The 22775-nt window shown below is 35.3% G+C and overlaps 1 protein-coding gene across 3 annotated transcripts in view; it reads right to left on the reverse strand.

Annotated features, from left to right (window-relative positions):
* Window positions 1–2910: 2910 nt before the first annotated feature.
* thsd7ba (thrombospondin, type I, domain containing 7Ba) overlaps window positions 2911–22775 on the reverse strand; it is a 402275-nt gene continuing 382410 nt past the window's right edge. For all 3 annotated transcript variants that reach the window (XM_073912504.1, XM_073912505.1, XM_009304519.5), the window contains 6 exons: window positions 20320–20493; window positions 17759–17854; window positions 13397–13479; window positions 10045–10237; window positions 7233–7320; window positions 2911–3347 (listed from right to left, as the gene is read on the reverse strand). In XM_073912504.1, coding sequence (XP_073768605.1) covers window positions 3266–3347; window positions 7233–7320; window positions 10045–10237; window positions 13397–13479; window positions 17759–17854; window positions 20320–20493 — 716 coding nt within the window. In that variant the 3' untranslated portion in view covers window positions 2911–3265. The remainder of the gene's footprint in view (window positions 3348–7232; window positions 7321–10044; window positions 10238–13396; window positions 13480–17758; window positions 17855–20319; window positions 20494–22775) is intronic.

The raw sequence follows: 22775 nt of genomic DNA on the forward strand, positions 1-22775 counted from the left end.
CTACATCAGAACAACATTTTACAGCAAAGTCCTTGCATCACAATGAAAAAATAAACACACACTGAAAATCAGTTTGAACACAAATCAAGAGGAAACTAAAAAATGACTAAGCACTAATATAGTGCATATTGATCAGTCTTTTCTCATTCTCTGTTAAAAAGTCACATCGCCTTAAAGAGATAGTTCACGCCAAAATGAAAACTGGGTCATCAGCGCTGTTCCAAACCTGTTTGACTTTCGGAATCACTGTGAAACTGGGAAAACATCTTGCAAATTGGGAATTCCTTTCAGAACTACATGGATTTTGTCCTTTGTTAAAGGGGTAGTTCACCCAAAAAATTAACAATCTATCACCATTTACTCACCCATCTCTTGTCACATCTTACTTTTTTTAAACCCTTTTTTATAAGAGAGTAACACAAAATCAAAGATATATCAGAAAAAGTCAATAAAGTTACAGATGGGTACAGAAAAGATTAGGGAGAAAAAGAAAAAGGAAAAGACATTTGTAGTGTTATTTTAAAACAATATATAGTGTTGAAGGTAAAATATATATATATATATATATATATATATATATATATATATATATATATATATATATATATATATATATATATATATATATATATATATATATAATAAATGAATGAATGAATGAATGAATGAATGAATGAATGAATGAATGAGTGAATGAATGAATGAATTAGTTAATTAAGGGGTGAGGGGGGCTGTTTACTAAATCTTTGTTTAAAGCAGGGGTGTCCACACTCAGTCCTGGAGGACCGGTGTCCAGCAAAGTTTAGTCCCAACCACAATCAGACACACCTGGCTAATCAAGCTCATACTAGGCTTTCTAGAAACATCCATGCAGGTGTTTTGAGGCAAGTTGACGCTAAAATCTTCAGGACACCCCTCCCTCCAGGACACCCCTGGTTAAAAGTGAGTTATGGATAATTCTTAGAATTGGATTCCATCTTGCTTCAATTCAATTCAATTCAATTCAATTCAATTTAATTTAATTTAATTTAATTTAATTTAATTTAATTTAATTTAATTTAATTTAATTTAATTTAATTTAATTTAATTCAATTCAATTCAATTCAATTCAATTCAATTCAATTCAATTCACCATTTAAGCCACAATTATCATTGTTTTAAAGCAACTCTGCAAAAGCTGCAGGGAAACCTGTAGCCATTGACTTCCAGAGTATTTATTTTTCCAAATGTAGATGTAAATGGTTACAGGTTTTCAGGCATCTTCAAAATATCTTCTCATGAGTTCAATATGAAATAAACTCATAAAGGTTCACAACCACTGGAGGGTTAATAAATAGTGAGCAAAGTTTCATTTTTTGGTGAACTAACCCTTAGTCATACATTAGCAACATTTCCACTGTCCTACCTAAAGCGAGCATGCCAGTGTGTCCTGGGCCAGTCACAATTCAACTTCTCGGGCCTAATCGGGCCTTGTCTGGGGTTCCTCTGGACTAACAGCTGTCCTTGATTGCCTTGACCTTAAGCAGGCTAGATGGGACTTTGTGGCAGAGGTGGAGTTTGCCTAAATTAGGTAAAGAGGGTCATTTTGCTAGGTGTTAGACAGATTAAGTACACCCTTAAAAAATACACACAATTTTTACTAGTTCAGGAAATGTTAAAAAAGGTTTAGGCACAGTATAAAGCCATTAAGATTCAGAACGGTCAGATTTTTTCCCCTCTGGTTTGATATTATGGAAAGAGTGTTGGGTCATCATCCCTATATTAGTGGAAAGACTACATGATGTCAACTAATGGTACACTTGGTGAGTAAACAAAAATAATGAGTGAAATACATTAGTGTAGGAGATGGCATTTCTGTTTGGAGTTTGCATGTTCTCCCTGCGTTCACGTGGGTTTCTCCCGGGTGCTCTGGTTTCCTCTACAGTCCTATAACATGTGATACAGGTGAATTGGGTAGGCTAAAATGTCCAAAGTGTATGAGTGTGGATGAGTGTGTGTGAATGGTTCCCAGAGATGGGATGCGGCTGGAAGGGCAACCGCTGCGTAAAAACATGCTGGATAAGTTGGTGGTTCATTCTGCTGTGGCCCCAGATTAATAAAAGGACTAAGCCAAAAAGAAAATGAATGATGAATAAAAACCCAGATTATGCTCTTATTCAACCGGTAATTTGAAGTGTGGACTGTTGAACACTTCATGCACGCAACAACTTTTCATGCACTCAACATTTGGGACGGAGCTAAAGTAGAAACGTCCAGGTAGGTGTGTTGAGGCAAGTAGGAGGCAAAATCTACAGGACACTACAACCAAGTTTTGGCAGTGGGAACATCATGCATTAGTCTATATATATATATATATATATATATATATATATATATATATATATATATATATATATATATATATATATATATATATATAGTACTGTAACATGTCATTTATTAATTTCATTTGTCTCCATCTTGATTGTTTCGTGAAGTTGCTCTTTACCTATTGTGTGATTTGACTTTCTTCTTCCCGGGCGGGCTGTGTGAAGTTTGATTCAGGGGACATACTTAGGGTAAGCTTTGTGCTGTGATCTATAGACCCTAAAGATTAAACATGACATGATTTTGCTGCTAAAGTTCTGAGGCTATTGGTCCTGGATGGCCAGATGAAAGCCCTGGTGGACACTGGCCTAACAGTGGAAAAGCGCCTAAAAATTTCCAGACTTCATTGGAAATCTTGTTAATGAACAAACAGCTCTTGTGAATCAACTCAGCTTTAATTGAATTGATTGGTTCTGTTCACAGCTTAGTGTTCATTATCCTACATTATCCTGGTACAACATGAGGCTGAGTACACAGGTCTTTCATTTTGGGGTGAACTAGGCTTTTAATGCGACTGATACAATAGAGTCAGCACAACTTCACTTGTGTTTTTTTTTCTCTCTTTTTTTCTGATGTAAGAAAAATCACGGCAAGAAAATGTCAAAGTCCTCCATCTGGTCCGTGGAATGTCAGCCACCTTCTTTTAAATGTCACAATTTTCACGACGACCACTGATCCAAAACCTTTGTCCTTGCAGTCTTGCACACATGTTTTGTGTACGCTGCAAATTTCATCTTCTTTAATGTCTGTTACTCCTTATCTTTTATTTTATTTTTTGAGAATCCAAAGGGTGCCTCGGAGAGATGAACATTTGAAAATGTTGCACGTAGTCCAGCTTGTGCTTTGAATGTACAGTCAGAGAGAGAGAGATAGAGAGAGAGTGAGAGAGAGAGCATGATCACATGTCCACATCGCCATCATAGGCCAGAGTCAAGGGCTTCTGTGGTGGAGATGCACTTTTACTCTGTTTGGATGGTTTGCTGTCGTAAAGAGGAAGAGAAAGGGAAGATCAATGAAAATCATGAAAAGAAAAATTATATTTTCTTTAATCTTTTGAAAGGTCATTGTACTATAAAAACAAGAAACTATTATAATCTCTGGCATTGTCTGCACTTGATACAGTGTGCTTAAGCTACTGCCGACAACAGGATAAAAGGACGAGTGCAGACTAAAGCAAAGGTTCTTTATTGGCTTTGATGGTTCCACGAAGAAGCTTTAACATCTACATTTCACAGAAGGTTCTTAAAAGTGGAAAACATTTATTTAAATACTTGCAATGTTCTTCACTCAGAAAAAAAAATGGTTTGAGGACCATTAGACAGTTCACCAAACCGGTTTGTGTTTCTCTTTTCTGTAGAACTCAAGGTTGATATACGGACAAGGTTGGACAAAAGCAGCCATTGACTTCTTCAGAATATTATGTTTTGTGTTCAACAGAAGGAAGAAATTGCTAAAAGTTTAAAACCACTTTTGTGTGAGTAAATGCTGAGGACATTTTCATATTTGAGTGAACTATTGCTGTAAATCAGGGGTGCGCCCAAACATTTGCTTATGAAGGGCCAAAAACCAAACTTGATTAAGAGTGGTGGGCCGAAGGTAAATATACAGCTGCAATTTTCACTTCCTAATATTAATTAATATATATATATATATATATATATATATATATATATATATATATATATATATATATATATATATATATATATATATATATATATATATATATATACAAAAAATACTTTAATCATATTAATAACTTTTTTTAAATTTTTTTATAATGGACATCTTACAATAAAAGTAAAACAAACACAGTTATCACACAATAGTGTTCAATGCTGAATACACAAGTCAAGCTACACCACCTTGTGCATTATCCTCTATCACTCCAACCTTCCCATCATTCCAAATCTCTACTCAGATGGGATGGCAGGCCATATCAAAGGTTACCATGGGCCAACTTTTTTTATTTTGTGCATCTTTGCTTTAAATATTCTTTGGGTAGCAAAAATAGTTATTTGATTATAAACTTCTTCACATTACAAAATGATTTAGTCATCAAGACTGGTTTCTTTTTTTAAAGACATCTTCGATTATTATATTGAATGATATTTGTTCCATAACATTGTCTATATAGATTTTACAGTGCAAATGTAAACAATATCATAACTATATGCATATTAACGTTTTAAATGGATTATTATTATTATTATAACCTTTATTTTATCAAGAAAGACACATTGAGATTAAGAATCTCTTTTACAAGAGTGTCCTGGCCAAGATTAGGCAGTATACAGTACATGTCACATGGGTCTAACACAATCTCATGCCAATTCGTAACTTTTTGATTTAGTGGCTCATTTGTAAAATTTTGCATGATTTGCCCATCCCGCCAATGACGGCTGGGTTTAGAGGTGGGGTTAGGTGCCACGCCTCCTTTTTTAAATCTTACAATATCGTATAACTGAACTCTAAACTTAAAAATTAGCCACTAAACTGACAAAACTTAAAATACTTGCGTTTAGTTAACATAAATCACACATTGACAAACAAAATATTCAAAACATCTACAAGCCTGTGTTTCAATTCCTAAATCATTTATACTCTTTTAAAAAGCATTTAGCGAAATTAATTCTTTAAACTGCAACTTTCTTTGTAGATTATTCCATGCAAAAGGTGCTGCGTATTTAATAGCCTTTTTTCCCATCTCAATCTGCACTTTAGGAACAGACAGAAAATAAATATCCTGTGATCGAAGCCCATAAAGGACTCTTTTTTTGTTTTGTTTTTTTTTGTGATTCTGGAGATATTATGGGAGTAAAACCAATATAAATTTGCTTCTAAACATGAAACCCAATATGTACATGTTTTGAAAACACCCATTTATTTGCGGCAGTGGTGTGCACATTGATACAGTACTTACTGCTATGCAGTCATGTCAGTCACTCATAACTTGAACTTCAACTTAATCCTGATATAACAATTAAGCTCATTGTTTAAACAATGTTTCGAGCCTCTCAAAATCTATTATTAGAGTTCCACCAGCTGCCAGTGCTGCTGTCTTTAATTGTACTACAACTTATGACCACAAGATGGCAGCAACAAGTAAACGCAGGTGCATCTCACTGCATCTATATGAAATCATCGAAAAGTTCATTTATTTCAGTAATATAATTCAAAAATTTCAACTCATTAAATAAATTCTTTACACAATCTGATATTTCAAGTGTTTCTTTCTTTTCATGTGGTTAATTATAGCTTAACGCTAACAAAAAACCCAATATTCAGTATCTCAGAAAATTTGAATCAGGTATTAGTGCTTTTGGCAGTGTGGGCAGTTGCCAAGTCTTGCTGGAAAATGCAATCAGCTTCCCCATAAAGCTGCTCAGCAGAGGGAAGCACGAGACAACATCAGTGGTGTCTTACCTGGGTTAAGGACAAAATGCACTGGGATGTTGGTCAGTGACACAGAGTCCTATTTTCAGATGAAAGAAAATGTTGCATTTCAGTTGGAAATAAAGGTTTGGTTGAAGTTAGCAGGTGAATCATCAGGCTCAGTGTCAGCACAGCCATCTACCTGAATGTTTTAGAGCACTTCATGCTAACGAGTTTTACGAAGATGCTGATTTAAATTTCCAGCAGTACTTGACACCTGCTTACACTGCCAAAAGTACTAACACTTGGTTCACATTTTCTGATATACTGAATTTTGGGTTTTCATTATTGGCAAGCTAATTGTGAACCATGGTATGCCTGTTTTTATTGACCAGCAAATTTGCCCATCATAAAACTCAGAAAGAATCTGTAGGGTGTTGTGAAACACAGAATATTGAAGGCCACTACCCACATAGCAAAATTTCTCTGGCCCAGCTCTGGCCCACACAATCAGGTTTTGCTTGGCCCACATGCCGCAGTGAATTACGGTACATGACTGGACCAAATCTGGCTTCCAGACAAGGGCCAAACACGGACCATATCTGAGCCAAGTCTCAGCCAAGTTAATAACTCATAACTGGGCCTGAACTGGGCCAGATAGGTTGGTGTGTCACGATTGCAATGAAATTGATAAACCCATGGAGTGATGCGCTTTAGGCACACTATGGGCACGCTTTTTCTCAAAGTGACCTGATTGGTAGAATTGTTTTTCTTTACTCAAAAATGATTTAAGTGTATTTTAAATGTGGGTCAAGACTGGCCAAACTTACATGGCCCACTTATCAAATTTTTAAATCTGGGCCAAATACTACGTTTTTCATCTGGCCCAAATCTTGTGTGCCGCCTGACGGTGCCACCTCTGCCAAACCCGGGCCATGTTTGGCCCACATGCTGTATGCCAGTGCCGGATGAATGCCTGCTGTGCCAGCTTTATGCCAAATCTGGGCCAGAATTCTTTGCTACTAGGGTAGCTTCATAATACTTCAGCAGTGCCACAGACTAATCGACTCACTTAAGTAATTCATGCAAAGGGAGCCCTGAACCAGGTATTGAGTGCTGTACAGTATGTTCTTACTTGACTGTACTCCAACATTTTTTTTTTTTTTTTTATCAGTCTTAAGTAATATGCACATTTTCTGAGATCCCAAATCCTGGCTTTTCATTAGCTGTAAGCCATAATCATCACAATTAAAAGAAACAAACACTATAAATATAGCAGGCTGTGTGAAATGTTTCTATTTAATATATGAGCTTTACTTTGTGAATTGAATTACTGAAATAAATCAACCTTTTGATGATACTCTAATTTACTGAGATGCACCTGTGTCTAAAAGTCAATCTGTGAAGTGACTAAACAACTAATGGCTGCTTTCAAACAGGTACTCTTTCTAATAACTGACAAGAGTGTTAAAAATGGACAACATACATACCAAAACAGAAAGGCCACAGCAATTGTGAATAATATGACAATGAATCCTCCAGCTGTTAACCCGTAGACCCACAGCTTTATTCTTCCATCTGCGTAATCAGAAGACAAGGGTGTGACCAACAATGAAATGTACAACAAGAACATTTCTATTCCGTGCTGATTCCTCAGAAACAGATGGCACATTCATGCTGATGGCATTGAACCTGAGGAAAGTGTTTCACCATCTTCCAGAGGTAAAGATGAGGTGTGTGTCACAGAGGCATTACGATGCTATATAACTGATATGACAAGGTCTTAGAACAGCTCTCAGATAAAAGACTAAAGACATCAGTGGTGAGCTTCTCAGACCTGGATCCTCTGAGACGCACACAATAGATGATGCAAAACCAACTCTTAGGAACAGAAGATTCTGCTAAGCTTTGTAACACTTTATAATAATTTTTATTCAGCCAGAGAAACTCATCGTTGGATAGAGAAATGGTGTAAGGCCCTATGTTAGATATTGTAGAACACTCTGTGACATTACAAAGTTTCATTTTACTGTACTTGAATTTAACATGGGAGAGGCAATGGAACATTATAACCAATACCTATTCACTTTTGATTCAGTTCACCTTCTTCATTTTAACTGTTTATTCCAATATCATCAAATTTCTCAGAATTTATGATTCATAGTTGTATCTATGTAAAAAACTTACCTTTCTTTTACAGCTTAAAAATAAATGTTTTTATTAGCATATTATACAGTAGTCAACCTTGGAAATGGACCATAATGCATTTAAAAATTGTCCAGTTTGAGGACACATTTAAAAAAGGTGATAATAATCCACTTAACAGAAGTTAACTACTGTATATAATGTGTATTGACAATGGCATTTTCCTCAAACCCATTCTGAATAATTCCAGTAGAACCAATAAAACTAGATATTTTCAAGAAGTCTCATTAAGTGTCAGGCAGTTTTCAATAAATAACCCCATAGGGCGAGGCAGTGGCGCAGTAGGTGGTGCTGACGCCTCACAGCAAGAAGGTCGCTGGTTCGAACCTCGGCTCAGTTGGTGTTTCTGTGTGGAGTTTGCATGTTCTCCCTGCCTTCGAGTGGGTTTCCTTCAGGTGCTCTGGTTTCCCCCACAGTCCAAAAACATGCGGTACAGGAGAATTGGGTAGGCTAAATTGTCCGTAGTGTATGAGTGTGTGAATGTGTGTGTGGATGTTTCCCAGAAATGGATTGTGGCTGGAAGGGCATCCGCTGCGTAAAAACTTGCTGGATAAGTTGGTGGTTCATTCCGCTGTGGCGACCCCGGATTAATAAAGGGACTAAGCCGACAAGAAAATTAATGAATGAAACAACCCATAAAATAATAAATAGCAGTTAGTTTAATTGTAAAAAAGTCTCATTACATATTACATTTTTAAATGTAATATTTCATAATCATACTGCTTTTACTCGACTTTGATCAAATAAATGCAGTCTTGGTGACCTTAAGAAACCAACTACAAACATTAATATTTCATTGCTGAAAATTGTACTCATTAACTAGAAGTTATAAACTATATTATAATAGAAGCAATAAATGTTATACAAGCTTTATATTCATTCATTCATTTTCTTTTTGGCTTAAAGATGATTTATACATCTGCGTCAAGCGCATGTGTATGCTCCTGCGCAGCCTGCAGGTGGTCGCATAGCCCTCGCTGTGGCCGCCGCTGACGCGCACCTCTCCAAAAATGTAACTACACGTCACAACGATGCATAGCACAAGCTCTGTTATTGGTCAGCTTGATATCACTAATGAGTGTGAGAAGGACCGAGAGCCGTGCGAGCCCATTGGAGCGAGTATCTACAAGTGTCGAGTCTCGTGAACGAGCTCCAGATGGAACGATTTGTTTCGTGTTTACCTTAAAATCAAAGTTGTTGTACGTCCGCAAGTTCCCGCTTCAGAATTAGTGAGTTTGAGCCACTTGTACATTAGGGTGGTGTTTGAAAAAACAAAACACCCACAAAGAAAGTCAACACAGAGGAACATAAAAACCTGCTGCCAGCTAGCGTCAGTGGCTCAGTGGTTAGCACTGTTGGCTTACAGCAAGAAAGTTGCTGATTCGAGTCCTGGCTGGGTCAGCTGGCATTTATGTGACGAGTATGCACGTAGTGTATGAGTGTGTATGGGTGTTTCCCAGTACTGGGTTGCAGCTGGAAGTGCATCCGCTGCATAAAACATATGCTGGAATAATTGGCGGTTCATTCTGATGTGGCGACCTCTAAGCTAAAGGAAAACGAATGAATGAATGAATGAATGAATATTAATTGGTAGGATCTCATCCATACATTTTTAGTGTGATTTGCTCATCTCCGGTAGGTTTAGGGGGGTTTGGGATGGCTTCCTTTAAACAAAAAGTATGAATTTATACCATTTAACCACTTTTCTGACAATAATAGTTATGCTTCCTTATAAGATCCATCTGGTAATTCTTAGAATTTTGTCCCTCTATCTGGATCCTGAATCTCACACCTCCAGGTAACCTGACGGCACACAGTAGTCGAAGCACAGGCCGCTAAATTCACTTCTAATCAGAAATGGCCTCTAGCCAGCAATAAAGCAACTCTGTCTGTCAAGTTATGGGCAATACAAATCACACCGTTATGAGACTCTGTCCAATGCAGCTTTTCTCATAGCTCCAATAGGGCATAAACAGTGAGGCATTAAACAGAGTCCTACATCAGCCAGTATCTGGAGTCTCATAAAGGCGTCCAGTGATTCTGCTATAACTCAAAGACACACTCTTTCTGCAAACTTCTCATCTGCATTTCAAATACCTGGGCCGAGAGGCTGCAGGGACCACTCGCCGAAGAAGTCCTGGATTTGAGTCGTGCCTGGTCTTAATCTTCCTGAGCTGGTCTTCACATCGGCCTTCTTGTTGTCGGTGCCTGGGGTTTTGGTGCAGTAGTCCAAAAAGCCATGTGTGGTCATCACTTCAGTATAGCCTCTCTCACAGCCACACACACCACTCTGAAACACACAGGGGATGCAGCTTATATTCTTTTCCATCCACCTTTTCCTGTATGCGGCTACTGGTCACTAACTTCCCATTTGGGAAACTTCCATTCAAATGAACTGAAACAAGTCATTTCAAATAGTAAGTTTGTGCTACAAAATAATTCACAATCACAGGGAAAATTGGGTCAGGTTTTGAGCACTATTTTTTTTTCTTTATTAAAAATAAGCTTGTAACTTTTTATTATATTAGTGTCATAAGCATATCTACTTTCCAACAGATTATTTTATCTTTGTATTTCCTACATTGCAATAAGTAAAGTGTATTTATAAACTAATTTTGAGAGGATCACATGCTTATGATTGACCATGGCTGGACCTGCATTAGCTAACACATGATTATCTAATCAGACGATTGCTAAGTCACTATAAAAAGCACTAGTCTGCATACTACAATTAACTTAGTCTTGAAGAACCTCTCCTTCCTCCCCTATTCTTTAACCTTTTTCCTAAATTGGGCAGCACATCAGCTCAGTGGTTAGCACTGTTCCCTCACAGCAAGAAAGTCACTGGTTCTAACCCTTACTAGGCCAGTCGACATGTCTGTGTGGTTACATGTTCTCCCTGGGCTTGTGTGGGTTTCCCCTGGGTTCTCTAGTTTCTTCCCAACGTTCAAAAGACATGTGTCATAAGTAATAAGTAAATTGACTAAAGCAATTTGGCATCATAGTCAAGTTCCTAGCCAACAGTATTTTCCCCTCATAAAGCAATTAGTCATTAGCCACAGATAAGCAGGGGAGTTCTCGAGATCTACCTTAGCGCCATCTCCTCCTTCGCCCTGCAAACAGGAGGGAGCCCAGGGTTCGAGGATCTTTAGAGCTCAGGACTCTATCCCAGGACAGCATGCCAAAAACACTTTATAATCAATCATCGGCTAAGTGTGAACTCTTGAATACATGTTTATAACATCACTGTGAAAAGACTACAGGGTTATTTGTTGTCTGCTAAAAGTGATTATTTTAGTCACAATTAACAATGTACAAGTTTCTTTTTACTATTACATTTCTGAACTAAGAGATGAATAATACCCCCACATTGTACTCAGTTACAAAAAAGTGATTCTTTACAGCTTCCAAGCCTACCATAATTTATGCAAACATCACAGGCGCAGGAAAAACATGGATTTTCTAAAATAATTTTTTGTTTCACTTGAATTGAACAGTCTGTAGAGTAGGTCAGACCTATATTCCACTTTGTCGTGTAAGTTTATATAACTTGCATGTGGCAAACAAAATCTTGAATCTTGAAACAGTACACAAGAAACACTAATGTGTTTAAAAGAAGACTCCAGCTTCAGTGCAACTTAAGATCAAACGGCATCTCTTGAGGCATGACGATGATTGGTATAAAAAGCTGTTTCAATTCGTTCCTACTTTTTATTCAGCAGCAAAAAACAAAAAATAAAATAAAATAAAATAATAAATAAATAATAAATAAAAGTGTGGGTTGCAGTGAGGCAACCCAGCAAATAGTTTTGTGACCTGAACGTAGACATCTTGGCTAAAACAAGGCTAAACTTGGGCTGTCAGCGAAAATCTAATAGATGTTCAAGAGTAGCTCAAAACTAGACTAGTCGTCAAATAGATTAGACAGACTTTATATGTGTTGTCATTCATTTCTGTTTATTTGATGACTGGTCTAGTTTTGACCTATTCTTAGACGTCTATTAGATTGTCACAGACAGCCTAAATTTACCCTTTATTTAGCCAAGAGAACAATGTTTAGACATCTATTAGACTTAATAAAAAAATAAATAAATAAATGCATGCTGGGAATTATGAATGGAGGCTGTAAATAAAAGTTTAATACTCACTGTTGTAAAGGAATAATTTATTCAAATCTATTTCCTGATTATAAAATCAACTCCAGACTATCTAAGATGTACAGTTGAAGTCAGAATTATTAGCCCCCTGAAAGTTTATTTTTCCCCAATTTTTGTTTAATGGAGAGACATTTTTTTCCAACACATTTCTAAACATAAAAGTTTTATTAACTCATTTCTATTTCTGATTTATTTTATCTTTGCCATGATGACAGTAAATAATATTTTATTAGATAATTTTCAAGACACTTCTATACAGCTTAAAGTGACATTTAAAATCTTAACTAGGTTAATTAGGCAGGTTAGGGTTAGGGTAATTAGGCAAGTTATTGTATAATAATGGTTTGTTCTGTAAACTATTGAAAAATATATAGCTTAAAGGGGCTAATAATTTTGACCCTAAAATGGCTTTTTAAAAACTAAAAACCACTTTAATTCTAGTCAAAATAAAACAAGTAAGTCTTTCGCCAGAAGAAAAAATATTATCAGACATACTGGGAAAATTTGATTGATTGATTGATTGATTGATTGATTGATTGATTTATTCATTCATTCATTCATTCATTCATTCATTCATTTTCTTTTCGGCTTAGTCCCTTTATTAATCTGGGGTCACCACAGTGGAATGAACTTATCCAGCATATGTTTTACGCAGTGGATGCCCTTCCAGCTTCAACCCATCTCTGGGATGTCTGTTAAAAATAATTTGGGAAATTTAACATAATTTTAAAAAGAAACAAAAATTTGAAGGGGGCTAATAATCCTGACTTGTACATACGACTTTCAAACAAAAAGGTATTATACTGTGTTTGTAGATAGAATAAGATAAAATATTAGTTGTAGTAAAATGGCCGACCCTTTTTTATTTACAATTGAAGACCTTTATTTATCGGCTGAGGTTTGCGGATAACCTTGAAATGACCTAAATATGAATTTTGAAGCATGCTTTTTTCTTTGACATTAATGAAATATTTTTGAGAAATACAAAAAGTTTGATCAATATTATATTTAAGAAAAATCTCTTAATGCATGTACAGTATTTGCATGTAGTTGCATTTAGTGCACTGCAAGTGGCAGTCAGTGTACAGCTTTAACAGCTTTCATCCACTGTTCATTTTGCAGATTTTACATATGCATGAAATTATTCCTTTCATCATTACATTAATAGCACTAACTAATGGTCATATGATGGAATATCTTCTAGTTTTGTCCTGCTCTTTACAGTGCACTGTGCTGCAACATGCAGATAGATATGGTACACACTGAGGATGTGATGTGTTTCCTTTGATTACCTGCTTGCAGTGGGAGAAGGGTTTAGTGCAGGGAGGGTGACAGTGGCGCACAGTGGTTGGCCGGTTCTGTGGAAAGCAGCCCCCTTCCAACAAGAAACAACAGAGGTAATTATTGCGATTTCCCTATTGATAGCCAGATGAAAGTGCTGTCACACCTGATTAATGACTTAAAGAACCCATCACAGCTTCTGATCAATCAGAGAAGATTGTAATTTTGGAATAGAAAATTACATGTCAAAACATCAGGGACTAATACTTGGGGTTCGGTCTTTTCTCAACCAGAAGAGATTACCTCTCACAGCTTATATTTGCCTGAGACCATTCCATACTCAGATAAGATCACCTTCCTCTGTTATTTACAGCACTTTGAGCAAACTGAAAGCCTTCATTCCCGTTCTAAACGTTCAAGTGAAAGCTTGCCATCTGGAGAGTTCATTTCGCCACAATCAAACCATGCTTTATAACATTCGCTTCCAGACAAGGGCTAGTTTATTGACGACGTCTGTTGAAATGGAGGGAGAGAATGGGGAAAATGTTGATTGTGCTATTAAACTGTCCAACACAAGGTCTGCCACATTCACACTACACATTTTCAGCTTAACGCTTCTGGGGTTAGGGTTAAAGAGTTATTCACACAAAAATGAAAATCCTGTCATTATTTACTATGCCTCATGTCAATCAGCACGCTTTAACTTTCACACTTGAGTACAAGAGGAGAATGTATCTTACAGGGATCTACAGATCAAAAGAGCATTTGTTTTTAATGTTTTTCATTTTTACATTTTTTGTGGGGGGTGGGGGGGGAGATAAGCAAAGAAAATTAGACAAACTATATCAAAATTAGGCAAAATAATATTTCAAAAATTTGAAAGGACAAGAGTAGATTTTTTTTTTCTCTTTAAAAGTCCAAACACATAACCAAACATGTTACAAATTAACTTAACAGCATTTCCCAGGCCAAATGTAAAAAATTAAAGGTAACACTTTATTTTGATCGATCTTTTGAGTATTAGTGGACAGTCTGCTTAATATCTGCTGATACTGCTCCTTCAACAGGACATTTGATTAAAAGTTGCAGTGACTTTATATACATATTTTTGTTGTGTTTTTTGCAGATAATATACAAACATATAAATGTATATAAAAAATAGAAGTCCTATCAGCAAGAGATGACATCAAATATATAGCAACAACAAAAACAAGAGAACTGCATAAGTATTACATCAAACCAAAACTCTTCTACCCTGTTCTAAACACCATCCCTCCCATCTCCCACCCCTCCTTGTTTCCTGAGGCCTTCAATAGGTTTGCAAAGATGAATCAAGACACAGAAAAAATAAACCAATTGAAAAAAGATAAATAAATAGATAAATAAATAAATAAATAAATAAACAAGCATACAAATAAATAAATAAATAAATAAATACATAAATAAATAAATAAATAAATACATAAATAAATAAATAAATAAATAAATAAATAAATAAATAAATAAATACATAAATAAATAAATAAATAAATAAATAAATAAATAAATAAATAAATAAATAAATAAATAAATAAATAAATATTATTTATTTACAAAGGTATATGGTTAAATAAAGAAGGAAGTAAAAAGTGAATATTAAAAGTCTCTCTTTCCTTTTGAAATTGATGTCAACAGGTCCTGAGATGTTAAGGTTCTCAATGACAGACAGTATGGGATTCCATGTTTTGTTAGAGTTCAGTGATCATTTAAAACATTGTCTCTGATTCTCATGATAGATTTAATGTAGAACCTCACTAATCCAGTGTTCTGATGATGGAGGGGACACATGTTTCCATTTTAAGGAGAACTGCGTGCCTGGCAATGGCACAGCGTGTTGATGTTTGTCTTGTTGGGGTTGAAAGATAACCTAAAGCTGCAGTGACTCTTAAGGCAAATGCTTTGTGCAGATCCAATATACTGATGCACATCTGTTTTTCTCAGCTTTTGTACATTTTCTTAAGACATAGCATTAGTTCTGATGCTCTCTCAGATTGTATTTTATTTAGTTTTAAATGTATTGGTCTACTTAAGAAAAATATTAAAAGAAGATGAGTGATTTAAATGATTTTTAACTCTTGCGAACTTCATGATGATGCTGTAATAGTTCAATTGTTCAATAAATGGGGTGTGGTGCATCATAAACTACTTTGATCTGTTAAGACCACGTCATTCTGCACCAATGCAGACACTTTGTCGGGGTTTGTTGGATCATCGTGTTCCCCTGGTGGTGTATTTTAAAGCCTATTGAATCTGTGTTTGTAAGGCCATAGGATGTCTGAGAAATGACGTGCTGTTATCTGGTGATTGTCTATGTTTATTTACATCTATCAGGGTAGTGTGAACTGGCCATTACACCTGTTGTTTTTGTCTAGATTGCATGGATCCTAACTTTTCTAGTTTGCCTCTGTTTTTAGCCTTTCATTATGTTTGCCGTTGGTCATTTGTTTGCTACTGTCACTAATTAAACAGAATATGAATTCCAATTATGATGAGTCTTTGTGACACAAGTATAGGCTCACTTCAAGATGTGAACAACTGAGAGAATTCAGACTCTGAGTGTGCCAGAAGAGCTGCTGCTTTTGTGTAGTTTGTGGCTACTCCTTGGAAAATGAATGGATGGAAGATTCAGCTGCAGGCAACATTTTTTGGTGAGACATGGGGAATAAATTATGCGTGACCCTCACACTGCATTATGGGTCATTTATAGCTATTGACGGTACAACGGTTGTACATTCATTAGTTCATTGAGAGGGGCATTGAGCACTCGATTGCCCATTATGTTTTCAGACCACTACAAATGGCTGTCCTTTAAAGAATGCCCTAGTATCTTTTCGTTTCCATTCAACAAGCGTTCACAGCAGCTGTCAATAATCCAACTACACTAAAATACAGTGAAATGGTTGGTATGAATTAATTTCAAGTCTTAGAAATCATATAAAGCTTTGTGTGAGAAACTGTTGACATCTTTTCATTCAAGTACTTTTCATATTTAAAAAACGTCTTATACTCATGAAAACTCCATTTATTTAATCAAAATCTACAGCGTTAACCAGGTTAATTAAGTTAACTAGGCGAGCTATGACAATTAGGCAATTCATTGTATAATGATGGTTTGTTCTGTAGACTATCAGAAATAAATATAGCTCAAAGGGGCTAATAATCTTGACATTAAAATGTTTTTTTTTTTTTTTTAACTGTTATTTTCTAGCCAAAATAAAAGAAACAAGACTTTCTCCAGAAGAAAAACTGTTATCAGGCATACTTTGAAAATTTCCTTGCTCTGTTAAACATCATTTGGGAAAAATTAAAAAATAAAAGAAAACTCAAAAATGTGAGGCAGCAATATTTTTTCAGTCTAGTAAAATATTGTGAAATATTATTAGAATAATAACAAACTGTTTTCTATTTAAATGCATTCTATGTCATTTATTCCTGTAATAGAAAGAATAATTTTAATCATCATTATCCTTTAATCCTTCAGAAACCATTATCATATGCTGATTTATTACTTAAGAAACATTTCTATTAATATTTATGTTGAAATCAGAAATATTTTGTCAGGTTGAATGTTATGAGAAAGTTTTCCATCCAAGAAAACCATTTATTATACTTTATCTATGTTATTAATGGCAGTTTTGTTAAACTGAATGTATCCTAAGTAAATAATGTACTCATAAAACTAATTTCTTACAAAAAAAAAAAAAGGTAGAGCTGTAGCAGATTAGGTTAACACTTTATTTTGATGGTTCATTTGAGTATTAGTAGATTGTCTGCTTAATATCTGCTGATACTGCTCCTTCAACAGATGTTTAACTATAAGAAACTGCAAGTACATGTCAACTTACACTAACCCTAGCCCCAATCTAACAGTCTATTTATAATCTAATGAGAATTAGTTGGCATGTAGATGCAATGTAAGTTAAATTCAACAAATGGACCATCAAAATATAATGTGAGCCAGATTAGAATTATCTTTAAAAAAATCAACTGATATTTGATCTGTTGGTTACTGTACATGACTTATAAAGACTTTATAGTTCTTTTCCTGTTATTTTGTGCAGTTTGACAGTCTCTGGTCTCTACTAACTTCACAAGATTGTTCAAAAAGTCTTGCTTTTTATTTCACTGTAAAAAAAAAAAAAAAAAAAAAAAAAAAAAAAAAACAGCACACAAGTTTTGGCGCGACATGAGGGCAGGAAAATGATGACAGGATTTCCACTGTCTCCAGTCTTTCGATCACGTGGAGTCGACAGCTCTTTTGATTATCCCTCTGTAAGAGAATTCAGTGCAGGGTATTTGTCATTCTCTGAGTCTGAATGTAAGTGGTGGTCTACCTGTCACATTGACCCCGTCAGACCGCTGGCACCACACTGATCTCTCGTTGTCATTCCAGGCACTGGTCCTCCACTCGTAACTGTGACATTTCCCTCCTGCCGCCCCACAGAGACACAGAGACACTCATTAGATCTACAGCGAGCAGTCAGCTATGATAATAGCTGAATGCAAATATGATATACTGATGCAGGCATATACAGCCCTCCTAATCATTTTGACCTCTACTCTATGTATACAGTATACTGTATATATACACAAATAATCTTCTGAACTAGCGTAAATGCATTTAGACCCACTACATTACAGCTATTGATTGTGTTGTGTCGGTTTGGTGTTTTGATTTCTTTTTCTGATCTGATGAATGGGGTGTGACTTGAGAGCACACCTAATGCTCGTCATTGCTTTCATTTAAACCCGCTGTGAGAATTTGTCAAAGCCACTGCTCAGACATCGCTTTGGGATTAGCCAGATCCACACAACATTGTAGCCTGATGTTTTGTTTGGCATACACTATTTCTACACTAAAAACCCTAATAAATTGACTGAACTAAAATAATTGAGTAAACTCGTTGCCTCAATTTAATCAAAACTTGCATATTTAAGTTTATTTAACTTGTTTTGTAGACTATACTTAAATTGTTCAGTTCACCAAACTTAGTACTAAACTAAATACAATTTAAGTATATTCTACTTAAGGACTAAGTCTGGTGAACTGAACAATAACTGAAATACTGGAAATATAGATTTTATGTTATTTCATGCTGTCCAGTTTTATAATCTTAAAATGTGAGCAAAATAAACTGTTTTGTCATCACTTTAGACATTACACCATCATTCAAATACTAGCTCCAAAGTGATGTTGGTGAATTAGTAACGGTTTCTGCTGTTCTGACGTCAGCTGCAGATGTGAATGAGTAGCGGAGAAAAGTAGTTCCTCATACAAAATGATTTTTAGACTCTCTGTGTTTGATTTCCTTTTTTGATCTACATGATTATTATATATATATATATATATATATATATATATATATATATATATATATATATATATATATATATATATATATATATATATATATATATATATATATATATAAATGAAATGTATTATTTTATTATTAATTGTAATAATTATTAAATTAAACGACATAAAATCAAAAAAAAAAAAAAATTTCCCTTTGCAGTTAACTAAAATAAGTCCTTTTAAAAATATTATATTTTTAAAAGTAATTAATTAATTTTAGGTGATGTTTATTTAATTTAGGTCAACTATAATTATTCTGATGGATTATTGGTGCAAATATTAATTATTATTATTATATTAACATATTAATTTCAATAAATAAATGAATACAATTAAAAACAAAAAAATGTAATAAATTGAATTAAATAAAATCCCTTAAAATTTTAATAATCATTGCTGATTTATTGCGTCATTTGAAACCTTTGAAAATAAAGGTTGTTCACGTTCCAAAAAAAAAAAAAAAAAAAAAAACATCAGTTTTTAAATCATGTTTTCAGGACTGACTGTCTGTACTTTTAGTTTGTACATGATGTAATGTAGTATTGTGTGAGAGTCTCTACTGTGTCTGTTGGTTGTTCTAGCAGTGATGTAAGCATCAGAAAGATGCCAAGGGACTTTCTCATACACAACTGAGAGCCGTGCAAAGACAGAAATTAACTTCTTGTTATACTGCTGAAATCACAATGTGCATTCGATTACAAGCAGAAGACATCCTATTCATTCATGCTCTATCAGAAATTGCAAACTTGCACACTCATTCAATAAAGTTGTCACATTGGTAACAGTCAGAGACTGAATCAGTTTGAGCAAAGGGGAGGACAGGGCACAAACTTTCTCACATTCCACAAATCCACATTAGATTCAAAGATTTATTTTTCCTCTTTAAACTAATTTCACACTTCTCTGATGCAAATTTGTGTTATTTTATAAAAAAATCAGTGCATACTTGATTATTGCATGTCCCATAGATGGCGTACATTCTAACATATGTATGACTGTATGTACCAGATGTTTCTGAGCTCATCGAAAAAAAAGTCAATAACATAAATTATCTTTTTCTTTTTTTAATAAATAATAATGATTTTTTTAAGAATTCAAAATGAACTATTTTTGTTCTCTGTAACACTTTGATAACTAGAACTAGAAAATACAAAACGTTGGTTTTGTTATACTAGCATGGGTGGGAACGTTTCAACTATGTGTGATATGACTGCTGTAACCCTGCATTAGTGCATAATAGATAATCATAGATTGAACACATTTAGAATAATTTAGTTTTAATTCAGATTAAAACTGATGGATACTTATTCCACCAATTCTAAGAAGAAAAAAAATTATATATTCTAAAAATTTTTACATTTAAAACATTTAGATATAAAGGAATACATCTGACATAAACATTTTATTTTTATCAATGACTTAACAATTTCAACCTTTAATGCCAAAATAATATAAAGATATATACTTTGAATATACTTTGACAGAACAGGGTTTTCATACACACAACATATTATTCTTAAAAGTCTCTGCTGGTACCTTTGCACGGCCTGGTCTCGAAGACCTGCTGAGGGCAGCTGTCCTGATTGTCCAGCACCTGAATGACAACAGCTTGTGAACGTGCCTGACGCCCCACTGTCTCGAAACTGCGACCCTCCAAACACGTGAGCTGACAGGAGCTCCACAATGACCACTCCGTCAGGTGACAGTCTCCTGTACATCATACAACACAAGCACATTTAAAAAAACTAAACTAAAAGATCAAACATAAAAATAAAAAGAACACAGATTACATACGATAAGCAATTAAAACTCTAAAAAGCATTAAATTACTAAGAAATCTAACAATGCAAATAACTAAACAATAAAGAAACTTAAGCAACAACAAAAGATGAATAAATACTGTTACCACATAAATATTACTAATGTACAGGTAACAACACCATTAGTGTTGACATGATTAAGGATTTATGTACATTCACCGGCCACTTTATTAGAGACACCTGTTCAACTGCATGTTAATGTGAACTTCTAATAAGGGGAAGAAAGGCGATTTACGTGACTTTGAATGTGGCATGGTTGTTGATGCGAGGTGATTATTTCAGAAACTACTGGGACTTATCTACTGGGATTTTCATGCACAACCATCTCTAGGGTTTACGGAGAATGATCTGAAAAAGAGAAAATATCCAGTGAGTGGCAGTTTTGTGGGCACAAATGGCTTGTTGATGCCAGAGGTCAGAGGAGCTGATAGAAAGGCATCAGTAACTCAAATAACCACTCAGTACAAGGTATGTAGAAAAGCGTCTCTGAAAGCACAACACGCCCAACCTTGAGGCAGATGGGCTGCAGCAGATAACCACTCTGGGTGCAACTCATGTCAGCTAAGAACAGGAAACTAAGGCTACAATTCATGCAGGCTTACAAAAATTGGACAATAAAAGATTGTAAAAACGTTGCCTGGTCTGATAAGTCTTGATTTTTTTGCTGCATTATTTGGATGGTAGGGTCAGAATGTGGCATTAACAACATGAAAGCATGGATCTATCCTTCCTTGTAACAACGGATTAGGCTGGTGGTGGTGTAATGGTGTGGGGGATATTTTCTTGGCAAATTTTGGGCCCATATATACCAACTGAGCATTGTGTCAATGCCACAGCCTAATTGAGTATTGTTGCTGACCATGTCCATCCCTTTATGAACACATGTACCTATCCCACATTCAGCAGGATAACGTGCCATCATCTCAGACTGGTTTTTTGAATATGACAATGTGTTCACTGTACTGTACTGAGTTCAAATGGCCTCCATGGTCACCAGATCTCAATCCAATAGAGTATCTTTGGGATATTGTGGAACAGGAGATTCACATCAAATCTGCAGCAATAGTGTGATGCTATCATGTCAATATTGACCAAAATCTCTGAGGAATATTTACAGTAACTTGTTGAAATTAAGCCATGAAGAATTAAGGCAGTTCTGAAGGCAAAAGGGGGTCCAATTTTGTACTAGCAAGATGTACCCAATAGCCGGTGAGTGTATATTTAAACACAGATAGCTTTATTTTTGTCTGACACTTATCTATAGCAACAGAAAAAAATCAGTTTTTTTTTTAATTGGTCAGAATAAAATATTTATATATTTGAATAAGTTTTCATTTCATCCAATCAATTTTTCTAAAATATTGATTATCAAAAGCTATTGATTTCTTCACTTTTACCTAAACTTTGTTGCCTATGTAACAGATGATTTTATATTTATAATGAATGTTATTAGTAGTTTGTGAACAATTTTGTAAACAACCACGATAAAATCAAAGAAACCCAATCAAATATGACAAGACTGATCAGATTCTCCTGTCACATTTATAATAAATGAGCCCCTCTTCAGATACATTTAGCACTTCCTCAGCTGAAGGTCATCCATCACTGACCCTCCTCATCCCTCAGTGACAGGCGTCCCGCACCTGCGCACCCCAGCAGCAGATCTCCAGCCATGACGTCCTTCTCATTCTGCGGCCAGGATGGCTATTAGACACAATCTGTGCACCCAGGCATCTCATTATCCATCATCTTCATGAAGCCACTCTATTTTCATCCCTCACTGGAGCTGCCCAAACATATAATACAGCAACACAGCACACACCATATGCCATCCGCTCAAACTCGCGCTTCTTTTGGTCCCTAACTCTAACATCTATCTCTTTCTCTCCTTCCAGCAGCTGTTCTTGCCTGCAAACATGCAGCGAGTTTACCAAATAGAGACCAAGCTCGAAAAGAGAAGCAGAAGCTGGGATAATACAGGTCAATGGTAGCCTGAAGGTGAAATGTATTCACAATGCTTGTGGGCAAGCAAGAAAATGGCGTTTTAATCTAAAAATGTCCTTTTTTTCAATTGTTAACTTGGTCATTCACACTAGCAATGTTTCCATCCACCTATTTTCAATGCCCATTTTGGATATACACATAAAAAAACAGTTGATGGAAATGCCAAAA

The sequence above is a fragment of the Danio rerio genome, chromosome 9 (genome assembly GCF_049306965.1).
Source record: "Danio rerio strain Tuebingen ecotype United States chromosome 9, GRCz12tu, whole genome shotgun sequence".
NCBI classification, from domain to species: domain Eukaryota; kingdom Metazoa; phylum Chordata; class Actinopteri; order Cypriniformes; family Danionidae; genus Danio; species Danio rerio.